This window comes from Paramisgurnus dabryanus, chromosome 11 (genome assembly GCF_030506205.2).
Source record: "Paramisgurnus dabryanus chromosome 11, PD_genome_1.1, whole genome shotgun sequence".
Lineage (NCBI taxonomy): Eukaryota > Metazoa > Chordata > Actinopteri > Cypriniformes > Cobitidae > Paramisgurnus > Paramisgurnus dabryanus.
The window spans coordinates 30,762,100-30,775,973 of NC_133347.1; the positions used below are offsets into that span (position 1 = coordinate 30,762,100).

At 38.9% G+C, this 13,874-nt stretch overlaps 1 protein-coding gene across 1 annotated transcript in view; it reads left to right on the forward strand.

The window, feature by feature from the left end:
* cacna2d3a (calcium channel, voltage-dependent, alpha 2/delta subunit 3a) overlaps window positions 1–13,874 on the forward strand; it is a 129,173-nt gene that overhangs the window by 25,386 nt on the left and 89,913 nt on the right. Inside the window, exon 5 of the mRNA XM_065247772.1 lies at window positions 12,041–12,203. Coding sequence (XP_065103844.1) covers window positions 12,041–12,203 — 163 coding nt within the window. The remainder of the gene's footprint in view (window positions 1–12,040; window positions 12,204–13,874) is intronic.

Genomic DNA, 13,874 nt, shown 5'->3' on the forward strand with positions numbered 1-13,874 from the left:
ACACGGCTGCAAATCATTTTGACAGGTACGGTTTAATATTGCACAAACATAACATATAAATATGTCTTTTAAAGCAACACTATGTAGTTTTTCGACCTTTAAATAATGTCTCTAAAATTATTTCAGTGATAGAACAACTTTTAACTGGACAAATTGTACTGTTGCTGCAACCTGAGCAGCCTCCTAGCTGCTACAAGCAAACTCTGAAAGTGGCGTTGGAGGGTAGGAAACACAGCCCCACCCCTCCCCCTGCCTGCGGAAGAGTGTCTGATACCAGGCACTGTTGCCCTTTTCAACCACATGGGGGAGCTGTAAGTCATTTTTACATGAAAACTACATAGTGTTGCTTTAATAACATATATGACATTATATTTACAAATTATTAAACCAAATAGTGTGTTTATGACTTTTGAATGTATTGTCTTATCTTAAAAACTAAAGTAACAGGGTTTACCTTACGGAAGGTCTGCATTTGTTATAAATCAGCAAATAAAATATTTCCAATCAATTAGTGCTGGGCGATAATTCGATAACGATAATTTTGCCGGTATAAACTTTTCCGATAAAACGGTAAGGACAGTTCGATAAGTGATCGATAATGTTTACGCACTGTGCGTAATGTTGCGCGAGCACTTCCGGATGCGGCACGCGCTCTTGGTTAACAATCACAGTGTCAGTTAGACTTGAAGGAGTGGAAGATGAGGCAAGTTATTCATTTATTAGTAGAGACCTATGATTTTCGCGATGCGGATAACGTGGACGGAATCACGGAATCCAAATGCGCGGAAACATTTTCTTGTGTGTAATGTTGGACGCGCAAACAGGGTTCGTCAAACACAGCAGACACAATAGGTGCAGTATACTGTACTTTCATTCAGCGTCCGCCTTGCGCACGCACACGTCCGCACAGCTTTAAAAGTATATTTACAGGACATTCACAAATTCAGGAAACTGAGGAAAAGCAGCAGATCCACCACTGCAGTGAATATAGTGTTTGCGTATGTGCGCTCCCACAGCAACGTGACACTCTTGACATCCATTTATCAGCGTGTATAGCTCGTATATGTATAACACACGCGTGATCACTGAACTAAGTTTTCTTTCTTGTTTAAGTGAACATAAACAGCTGTTACTCTTAAAGCATTCTGTAAGATTTGTTATTTATCATGATAATTATCGATATCGACTGATATGGAAAACATTTTCTCGATAATTTTTTGGGTCATATCGCCCAGCCCTACAATCAATATTTAATGTTCCCTACCTTACTTATAAGGTAAATAGCCATGCAATAAGCAGGATAATGTACAGTCAGCAGGTTGTTATCGCAGTAATAAGCCCCTTCAGTGTGATACAAGACCATCCGCTTTGTGTCAGGTCCTTATTTCTGCGACAACAACATGCTGCCTGTACATTATCGCTTATGTAAAGTAGATATTATGATTTAGCTGTGCATGTGACTTCAGAAGTCTTGTGTATCTTTCTGTGTTCCCTTTGGAGATGGTACGGTGAACTCAAATATTAAGAACAAAATGAAGCCTGTAGTCCTTGGGCAGTGTGTCTGTCTCTTCTGCTGGTTCTGGCTGTTTGTTGGGGTTTGGGCTGACAAGAGAGAGAGAGAGAGAGAGAGAGAGAGAGAGAGAGAGGGAGAGGGAGAGAGAGAGAGAGAGACAGACGTGATGGGTTTTTATCTGCTCACAACAGAGCTCTTCCTCGTCTTCATAATCTCTCTCCACTTGCCGCTGTCGTGTCACCAGGAAATAAGCATGCAGGAATATGACATACAGCAGAGAGGCAATCAGACACGTTTGATTTCATGTATGTCAACCAGCAGTGAGACTCAGTCAGACTAGGAAGTGACCAATAGTGGCTTTTTCAACTTTGTTAGATTTTTTAGCAGTGCTTTTGTTTAGTAGAGGCATTGATCTGAACAAAGTCTTAAAGCACTCCATTACATGTTCAGGTACAGTGAATAGAGTCAGAATTAAAGCTGAGATGATTCCTGACTTTATGTTTTCATGCATTCTAAAGCCCTATTCGCACGGGATTAGTATTACCTGGTGACCTCTAGTGATTTGTAATAATTACAGAGGTTGTCTGTGATCTTAATCCCGTGCGAATCGGCCATGTCTGTAATTTGTAAAGTAAAAATTCCTCCGCAAATGACCTACCATATTTCGCCGAACACCGAGGTCCTCTGATAATATTAGTCCCGTGCGAATAGGCATCTCTGTAATTTGGCCAGCATTTGTTACTAGTGAGCCTTTTTTATTTATTTATTTTCTCAGTTTCTGCGCCTCTCGCACTGCAGCTGTGAAGCGCACATACAGAGACACATCCCTTCGATTTTTTTGGCTTTCATTGTGAAACTTGAGGACTTTATATTAGTATATTTCTAATTTTAAACTTCTAATCAGTCTCTCTCGTCCATCTTGATGATTAAAAATATGCAGAACTGTCAATATTTGCGATCTCTAAGTTTAGGTGGAGCTATGGATGTCGTGGTAAAGGAATTTCATTTGCGGTGATTTTGCGTGGCTTACTAGCGTGGTATACCTTGTTTATTAAAATATGATTATTACTTAAATCCAGAACAACGAGATGCACTGAGGTAGAACGCAGGGTGCTATATTTCCCCTATGAGAATATATATATTATATTAAAGAACATTGTTTAGGCTTGAAGGCAATACATATTAGGACATTTTCAATTTGTATCTATAACGTTTGAAATTAAGTTGTAAGATCATTTTTAGTCATTTGGCTTTTTTCATCATTTTAGAACAAGCTTAACTGCTATTCATAATAACTTATATTATATTCCGTGTGTTCCTTGGTTGAAAATATGTAGAAATATATGCGAGTAAAAAACTACAAAAACATTTAGCTCACGCGGAGCGAACGAAAAGCCGTTAATAAAGCAGACTCTCCGTAGAGGACGTGCTGAAACAGTCGAGTCGGCAGATGATCATGATGTTAATGTTTCACGCAGATATTGTTGATGAAAAACTTGCATATCTAAATGCCCAGGCGAGAGTCAAGTGTTCAGTCAGTTAATATACAGCCAGACGTTACATTGGCTGCTGCCTCCTCGTCCACGGAGCGGAGAAATTCGGTTTTTATTAAAAGCGGTTTTAATGCTGGTAAGCAATCATATTTTGGTGCCTTGTATTTGTGTTGATCAGATAGTTAAAAAAAATCTTTAAAACGGCATCTAGAGGCAGAGGACGCTAATTCTGTCATCTCAGTTTCACTTTTTTCCCCACACGTTCACTCACTGTATGATTTAACGAAATATGATTTGGTAAAGGTACCTTTTACAGCATGTCGCGGTGTTGCGTGATAGTGTTATGCAAAGCCTCAACATTATATCAGGGAGATAAGTCAGTAAATTTGAGTGAAATCACAGGCTTTGCTTATCCCGTGCGAACCGGCCACACGAAACTCAGACGTAGGGAGGTAATTTCTAAATCACACAGGGTCCCCAGGTAATACTAATCCCGTGCGAATAGTACATAATTTGTCTGATTAAAAGCATGTTAACAGGCGGGAGATGACAGGAGCCCACAGTGGTGCTTTTAAAGCAAAACATCATTAGTATGTGTTTATCATATGGACCAATAAATCGTCTTGCACTGCTTTATCTAAAGCAGGGGTGTCAAACATGCGGCCCGCGGGCCGGATGCGGCCCGCAAAGGTGTCCAATCCGGCCCGCATGATGATTTATACAGTTTTATTAAATATGAAATACATATTTTAAAAACACTTTTAGGCGGGTGTCTAGTTCGTTTTTAATATGAGAGACTTGCGGAAACCAGCAAAACGCGGAACAGACTAAACACGGTACCCAAAAATCTTGCCGTTTCATTGTTACCGCTCCCCTAAAGATCCACTGATTCCAGTAATCCACTTCGTGTTTTCCCGCCCGCTCCGCAGCATCTCTGTGTCCAATCTAAACAAGACGACAGTTTCCGAAGTTCGTTGCATTAACAGGTAGATTCATTACATTATATCAGTTGTTAAACCGCAGAATTCGTAATTTGGAAGTTTGTTTATGTAATTCTTCCGGTAATGATTTGCTGTCGATGTTCTAAAAGTGCTAACAACTTAGCAAGCAAACGACAAAATATCCACATTCGTAGTATTAACGTTACAATGCTTGTCTAAGGGATTTAATGTTCCCGATCAGATCTAAGTTAATATAAACACTACATTTGCTGTTGTTGGCACACTTTGTAGACAAAAAATAAAAAAAACACGAATGCCTTCACAAAATAACGACAGAGAACGGAAAGGGAGGCTGCTGAAGGCAGTTCAACATTACAAACATGAATTCAAAGCTCCATCAAGCCAGCAGGTAAATCATATTGAATATTTAGCAGATTGTCACACTTTAATTCTTGTTATTATATTTCCCATTATAATCACATGTCTAAGTTGATGCTAGTAATATAACACATAATATTTATAATACTTTGTTAGAACCATAATAATAGTACCACCCCAATAGTGCCATTTTTGGTTTGGGCCACTGCCCCATCTAGCATTTTCTAAATGACTGTTCTCATTACAAATATATTCCAAAGAAAAGTGAATGGTTTATAAATAATTTTGGCATTAAGGCAAAAGAAGTTAAATTAAAGCTTTTCAACCTATAAGGCCAGTGGATTTTGTACAGATTTAAATTTGTGTGTTTAATATGTACAGTATGAGTGTGACCTTATGAAATGTAGTTTTCACAGAGCTGTGTGTTTCTCTAGTTTTCTTGCTAAACAAATTAATTAATTGGTTTGTTTAGTTAATTTTAAAACAATTATCAGCACACTAAGGTTTTAAAAAATTATCCGGCCCGCACTTCGTGGCATTATTTACCATCCGGCCCTCAGCCTAAAATGAGTTTGACACCCCTGATCTAAAGATTCAGATTATTCTTGACAGATGGGGTTAATTGATAAGAAATACATTGGCAACATAAAGTATGTAAACCACTAGGAATAAACTGGTTTTCTACTGTGATTTTCATGTGATCTGCTCCTAGGTCACAACAATATACAAACACAATGTGTATAAGCGTACAACACACAAATAATTATAGTTTCTTGTGTCTTTTTTGAAAACACCCATTAACTCTTTCCCCGCCATTGACAAGTTAACTCGTCAATTAAGAGAAAATGGTTCCCTGCCAATGACAAGTTTTTTTCTGCAATCCATATTTCTGCTATTATCCACCCGGAAGTATTCCCTGTAAGTTACAGATTAAACTCCATGTATGTTTTGATGATTGCCCTGAATCTGATCTCTATCAAAAGTCCTCTATCAAATGTCCTCTGTCAAAAGTCCAAAAATTTAGTTATCTCAGCTTTTCTTTTTTTAAAGAAACCTACTCATATTTGAGAGGTGATAAAAAGAGAACACATGAAGGTAGGATGAAACGTTTTATTTTATTTTATTTGAAAGCAGAGGATCTGTTCTTACATTTGATATATTGTTTGTTTATACACTCAACGGCCACTTTATTAGGTACACCTTACTAGTACCGGGTTGGACCCTCTTTTGCCTTCAGAACTGCCTTAATCCTTCGTGGCACAGATTCAACAAGGTACTGGAAACATTCCTCAGAGATTTTGGTCCATATTGACATGATAACATCATGCAGTTGCTGGAGATTTGTCGGCTGCACATGTCACGGTGATCCGTGTCATGTTTTGTTTGTCTCTCCGATTACGTCACCTGGACATTCACGGACTGATTCATCACACCTGTTCCCTGTTAAGGGTTGTGTATTTATACTGCTGTCTGTTTCTCACCTGTCGCCGGATCATTGTCATTGTCACTACGTTCATGTCTGTTCCTGTTTCTTCTGTTGGATGTTCCTGTGTTACCTGCCCGTTGTTTTATTCTCGTTCTGTTAATAAATGTTATTTATTTCATGGTGAACCCTGCACTTGCGTTCTAACTTCCTCACTCCTGCATCCCAGTCGTGACAGAATGATCCGGCCAGACTGGACGCAGCGGGTTCACGGAGGGCGGCTCCCCCAGGAGTTTCGTCGAGGGGGAGTAGTGACATCGGGGTTCATTCCCCATCAGCCCCGATGTCTCTTGGGGACCACCGTGAGCGATCGCTCGCTCCTGCGAGCATGCAGGAGGAGGATCGGTCCAGGCGGTCCCCCAACGGTTGAGTCGTCGTCGACGGTCCCTCGGAGGACCACCATCCTGCTTGCAGGGGGATCCGGAACGGACCACGCCCGATCATTTCCCCGGGGTGGCTACCGTGAGAGGGTCTCCGTTTCCGCGAGGGGATGGGAGATGACTTCCGGGGGCAGCTGATCGTCGGCGATTCCCAGGAGGGGGGTAATTCGTCTGCCTCGGTTCTCGGAGCGATCGCTCCGGTTCTCCTGGCGCAGTCCGGCCTACCGTTACTGTTGGTCTCATCCCGGCGGCTGCCGGCTTCGCCAGGGTCCCCAAGCCCTCCACCCCTCCCTTGGACTCTCGCTACCAGACTTTTGTGTTGGTTTTGTTTATGTGAGTGTCTGGTAGCCACTCGTAGAGGGAGGGGTCATGTCACGGTGATCCGTGTCATGTTTTGTTTGTCTCTCCGATTACGTCACCTGGACATTCACGGACTGATTCATCACACCTGTTCCCTGTTAAGGGTTGTGTATTTATACTGCTGTCTGTTTCTCACCTGTCGCTGGATCATTGTCATTGTCACTACGTTCATGTCTGTTCCTGTTTCTTCTGTTGGATGTTCCTGTGTTACCTGCCCGTTGTTTTATTCTCGTTCTGTTAATAAATGTTATTTATTTCATGGTGAACCCTGCACTTGCGTCCTAACTTCCTCACTCCTGCATCCCAGTCGTCACAGCACATCCAGGGCAACAAGGTCCCGTTCCACCACATCCCAAAGATTCTCCATTGGGTTGAGATCTGGTGACTGTGAAGGCCATTTGAGTACAGTGAACTCATTGTCATGTTCAAAAAGATGATTTGCGCTTTATGACATGGCGCGTTATCCTGCTGGAAGTAGCTACAGTGGCAAGAAAAAGTATGTGAACCCCTAGGAATGAACTGGTTTTCTACAGTGATTTGCCATAAAATGTTATCTGATCCTTATCTAGGTCACAACAATAAACAAACACGATGTGCATAAGCTCACAAGACATAAATAATTCCAGTTTCTTGTGTCTTTTTTGGAAACACCCATTAAACATTCACAGTGCTGGAGGAAAATGCAAGTGAGCCCATGGACTAATTACTTTATTGAAAGCTTTTTTGTCAGAAGCTGGCAAACTGGAGTCCAATTAATAAAATGAGTTTAAATGTGTGGTTTAGTGCAACTTTGATTGATATTAAGACACTCACACATTTTAAGATTGCTGTCCTTAAGAAGCATCAGCTCTTATGAACCATGCTCTTATAAAGATATCTTATCAAGAGATGTTGCACTCCATAAGGCTGAAAAGGGATACAAAACAAACTCAAAATGTTTAGACCTCCATCAGTCTACACTTAGACAAATTGTCTATAAATGGAGACAGTTAAATACTGTAGCTACCCTTCCTAGAAGTGGGCACACAGTCAAGATGACTCCTAAGACACCATGCAGAATACTCAATGAAGTAAAGAAGAACCCACGAGTGACAGCTAAAGGCTTGAAGACATCATTGGAACGGGCACACAGCTCTGTTCCTGAGTCTACCATACGCAAGTCTTTGGACAGGCACGGTGTCTATGACAGTACACCATGGAGGAAGCCGCTGCTCTCCCAAAAAACATTGCTGTGAGCCTGAAGTTTGCAAAAGAGCACCTTGGCAAACCCCAGTGCTACTGGGAAAATATTTTATGGATTGATGAAACAAAAGTTGCATTTTTTGGGAAAAATGTTATGGCACAAAATGGGCACAGCTTACCAACATCAAAGCATCATCCCAACAGTGAAGTATGGTGGAGGGAACATTATGATCTGGGCTTGCTTTGCAGCCTCATGGCCTGGACCACTTGCCATCATCGAGGGTAAAATTAATTATTAAGTAAAAAAATCCTATAATATGTCAGGATAATGTCAGGGTGGCTGTCCACCAGTCAATAGAAGTTAGTTGATGCAACAGGACAATGATCTTAAGCATTGTAGTAAATCCACTACAGACTGGCTTAAGAAAAACAAAATGTGCCATTTGGAGTGGCCTAGTCAAAGCTGACCTCTGGCATCAACAAGGCATTTGTGCCCACAGAACTGCCACTCACTGGATATTTTCTCTTTTTCGGACCATTCTCTGTAAACCCTTGAGATGATTGTGGGTGTGAAAATCCCAGTAGATCAGCAGTTTCTGAAATACTCAGACAAGCCCGTCTGGCACCAACAACCATGCCACTTTCAAAGTCACTTAAATCACCTTTCTTCCCCATTCTGACGCTTGGTTTGAACTGCAGCAGATCATCTTGAAAGTTGCTGCCATGTGATTGGCTGATTAGAAATTTGGATTATTGTACGCAGATGGACAGTTGTACCTAATAAAGTGACCGGTGAGTGTATATTTAAAGAAGAATATTTTCTGAAAGGCATTCAACTTTTGTGAAAATAATAAAAAATGCTGGTGCTTGCTGGCAACTTAAAAAAAAATGCTGGTGGGGAACAGTTCTAACAGTTCTGGAGAAAAATGTAAGTGAACCCTTGGATTTAACAGCTTGTTGAACCTCCTTTGGCAGCAATTACTTGAATCAGACATGCACATTGTTTAGAAGAAATTTTTACCCATTCCTCTTTATAAAACCGCTTCAACTCAGACACATTTGTAAGATGTCTGATGTGAACCGCTCTTGAGGTTATACCACAGCATCTCTGTGAGATTAAGGTCTGGACTTTGACTAGGCCACTCCACATAGCACATTTACTTTTTCTTAAGCCAGTCTGTGGTGGATTTACTTCAATGCTTAAGGTCAATGTCCTTCTGCATAAACCAACTTTTATTGAACTTCAACTGGTGGACAGCCACCCTAACATTATCCTGTAGGATATTTTGTTAAACTTCATGAATTCATGCGTCAATGAATTCATTTGTGCCATAGAATTTTTACCAAACAATTCAACTTTTGTTTGATCAGTCCATAAAATATTTTCTCAGTAGCACTAGGGTTGCCAAGGTGCTATTTTGCAGCGGCTTCCTCCGTGGTGTTCTGCCATAGATACAGTGCCTGTTAAAAGACTTACGTATGGTAGACTCATGAACAGAGAAGTATGCCAGTTCCAGTGATGTCTTCAAGCCTTCAGCTGTTACTTGTGGGTTCATCTTTACTTAATTGAGTATTCTGGGTTGTGCTTTAGGAGTCACATTGGCTGTGCACTCACTTCTAGGAAGGGTAGCTACAGTTTTAAACTGCCTTCATTTATAGACAATTTGTCGAACTGTAGATTGATGGATGTCTAAACATTTTGAAATTGTTTTGTTTCCCTTTTCAGCCTTATGGAGTGCATTAACTCCTGATCAGATATCTTCAGAGAGGCATGGTTCATAAGAGCTGATGTTTCTTAAGGACAGCAATCTTAACCTCCTAAAACCCAAGCTTTGTTTTTTCAGATTTCTTCCAGCAATTTGTAGTTAGGAAGAACCAATAAATATAATACCCAAATATTTTTCCTTGAACATGAAGCAGTGTAACTGTCCACGTTTGTGTACAACAGGTTCCAGATACACAGAATTAAGTATTTTGGTGCAACAACAAAAATATGATGTCCACATATGTGGACACACCAGGTAATAGGAGGTTAAAATGTTTGAGTGTCTTTTTATTAATTAAAGTTGCTTTAAACCACAACTTTAAACCAAATTTTATTCATTGGATTCCAGTTTGCCAGCTTCTGACACAAATCAGCTTTCAATAAAGTATTGAGTTATTGGGTCACTTTGAAAGTTTAATGGGTGTTTTCAAAAAAGACACAAGAAAATATAATTATTTTTGTGTTGTCAGCTTGTGCACATTGTGTTTGTTGATTGTTGTGACCTAGATCAAATGACATTTTATGGCAAATCACTGTAGAAAACCAGTTTATTCCTATGGGGTTTACATACTTTTTCTTGCCACTGTAAGTGTCGACTTTCACAAGTAAATACTTTTTTCTATCAAGTAGACAATAGTAGTTGAAGTTTACATACACAAAGATATTTAAACTCATATTTGTGCCGTTAACAATTAAGCCCTCAAATGATCTGTGCATAGCTTCTTATAGACTAAATGGAGGAACATCTGTGGATGTATTTTAATGTCTACTCAATGCATGTTTGCTAGAAATTATCGGAAAAGGAAAATAAGGTTTTAGACAAAATTGGATGGTTTACTAATTCAAAAGCATCACGTAAATCAAGACCATTTGAGGCACATGTGAAACTTGCCTGGTGTCCCTACATTTCAGTTTGTATGGCGTCTTTGCTAACACCTACTTTTACATTTCTGAGTGAAAATGTTACTTTGAATTCAAGCAATAGATGCTGAGGTTGATAAATCTCCCTTTTTTTAATAAGAAATCTCTGGCACCAACTGCATCTTCTTCAGAAAATGTAAAAGTTTTGTTCCCTTTTATCCATAAATATTTCTGTTAGTGAAGTTAGTGAGTAAATCCTTTGTTTTCTGATGGGGATTGGGATTTGCTCTTTTCCTGAAGGGTAACAGCTTAATTCTGTTTCCACTCTGTAAATTTCCAGACTGAGTGAATGAGATTTTTATGGGTGTTGAATGTTGTTCATGCAGAGCGGATTATGGGCAAGATTTTCACTCATGTGTCTAATCGGCTTCATTTCTGATGACAGGTTTAAGGTCAGCGACTGTAAGCAGCAGTAGCATAAATCTGTTAGACTACATTAAGAGATTTACTCTGCAGAGCCTTCAGCATGTTTCAAACAACCTTAACAATATTTTAGTAACATTCCACTGTGACTCCCATATATGTTTTGCTATGTTCTTAAAGTCTGTGTAAAGTCATTCAGTAAATTATTTTAAAACACATTATAAATGTTAAAGTATACTGCTGAAATACGTTTTAAAGACTGTGAACTGTGTAGTACTGATTTTCTGGAGTTACATCGTTAAACAGTTTTTCATCATTTCTGTGTTCAGGATTACACAATCCGAGCATCCATTCAGGTTACAACGGTATTTGAAAATTGAGAAAGAAGGCAGCTTTTCAGAGAGAAACTTAAACAGGGTTATGCTCATGAATTTTAATTAGTTTCATGTGTCGTCAGTTTTGGATGAGGTAATGTGACCTCATTATTAATAAGTGTTTTTGAACAAACACATTTGATTTAGTTTAAAGGAATATAATATATTGTAAAGACATTTACATATGTGGTGGCTGTATCAAAAAAGTCCTGGCAACCAGTGACTGTTATTTGTGTGAGATGTTAACCAGTTTTAAGTGAGGTTTTTGCTAAATCACTCTGTAATGCTAACACTTTTCCTGACCACGTTAGCTTAACTGTATGTCCACTGCACCACGGTCCCCTTACAAACATCAGACACCTCAGACTGCAATGTGTGTGTGTGTGTGTGTGCGTGCGTGCGTGCGTGCGTGTGTGTGTGTGTACATTACACTTAGCTCATATTGAGATGAATGCAGAGGTACACAAAGTGTTTTCATATTTTTACTGTTTATGTTGTGCAAACAGAAGCATTTAACAATGACTGTAAAACTCTTACAGAGATGAAAACTCTTATAGAGAGTGCAGCAAGTCTGCAGAGGACAGCATCCATCTAAATATAATATTGATGAATGATTTATTAATAACAAATCTAAAAATATGACAACACACTTACAGTGGCACAGACAAAGCTTTAGCTCCTTTCCAGAGGAAATATATTACTGTTTGTCAATGCAGATATGTATATTTTTTCATGTCACAAAGCAATGTTGCAAAATGATTCAAACATTTCAAGATTCCTCAATCGCGTTTTTGTTCTCATAGTTTCCTTTTGGTGTTTCAATGAACTAGTATTGTTGACTTCAGTTCAGTTGTGTTCACTTTCTCTCTCTCTTTCTTTCCTGACAGTATGAATACTTCAACGCCGTATTGATCAATGAGTTTGATGAGGAGGGCAGGAGTGTGGATTTGGGTGGAGAATTTCTCCTTCAGCCCAGTGAACATTTCAATAATCTGTCTGTCAACCTCAGCCTCAGTGTTGTCCAGGTGCCCACCAACATGTACAACAAAGGTATCGTGAACAGCATCACATTAACAATTTGGACATGTAAAACCTTCACAATGAATTCATTTCATTCTTCTTTTTAACGTCCCTCTTACATACATTATTTCTGCAGTTTATTCATGTATCTTCAAACTTTATATATAACAGTTAAATACTCTTCAAATCTGCTACATCTGTTGAAAACAGCCACTACACATACACAAGTGTTGTTACATGGGACTGTGTGTTTATGTTTTATATAACTGTACATAGTACTTATTGATTATATAAATCAATGTCATCGATATATGGATATAATATACTGTATATCATACTGATGAATTATTTATAACATTATTATTATTATTGAATAATACAACAATAAGTATAAATGATTCAGTGCTCCTGTAGCTTAACTAATTGTGTTAGCAGTGCAAAAGGTTTTGGGTTCGATAACTGATAACATGTACCTTATAATAATGCACAGTCACTTTGGATAAAAGCATTTGCCAAATGCATAAATGTAATATGTTTTATTTTATCTCATGGGTGGATTTTTCTATTCCTCTTTGATAAATATGACCTTGCACACACTACTGCAGGTTAAGCAATCATTTATCTTTCACAAACCTTTAACGTCTCTTAGTAGGTCCTAGTGGACCCATTTTTAACAAGTTGGTACACAGTTGGGTACATAAATGCCTACTGAAACACATTTGGTTTAAGCGGTATGATGGCCACCTGCAAGAAGGTGCTGAGTAGAAGGAAAACCGCTTTAGTTCTGAAGTAAAGATGGTCACTTAAGAGGACGAGGGATGGATGAGGTGTGAGCAGACGAGAACCATGACTTGAGAGATATACTTCCAGAGAAAGCTGTCTCAGTAGACCGTCTGTCAGCGGTTCTAAGTGACTTTAATGCCAAAAGGAGGGATCACAGCAGAAACATCTGTGCACTGAATAAAGCCTCTAAACTCCAGAGATTAGAGAATACATCATCGTGGAGCAAGCTAATTCAAGTGCCATCCATGACAGTCGTACACGAGGGAGAAAACAGAAGCAAACGAAACTGACAGCGGTGAAATTACTGCCCAGCATGAATCAACAACCCTGCTAGCCAAAATATGTGACTGTTAGGTAACTGCAACATAATCTGATTAAGTTACGTCATGGCAACGTGATGTTACTTGTTACATTGTGGTGACAGAAAAAGTGAAATTCCTAGATTCCAGGATGTAACTTTGTGATGTTGCCTGTTAGCTCATTCTCCAGAATGCCTTCCAGGAAAATGTTCTTCTATAAATATATAAACATACAAATATATCAAATGAAAGAACAGCTTTCAAACAAACAAACAAACAAACAAAGCTTATTAACTCTTAAATTTGGGTATTTTTCTTCAAAAAAATTTTTTTAGCAAAAAGATGAAATAATAGCATTTTTTGTGAAGGAATTTTGTAAGAGAACAGATTCAGAACGATTATCAAAACATACACGGAGTGTAAAATTAATAAATACTTTTTTGCTTCAGTTTTTTTAAGTGGATAATCTAAATTATGAAGTGGTTAATATATGAATTTATGTATGTTTTTATGTATATAGCGTGTGTGTGTGTGTGTGTGTGTGTGTGTGTGAGTACGATGAAACAGTAAAAAGTATTCCTGTAACTGATGGCTTATAATACACCCTTTACCTAAAAGC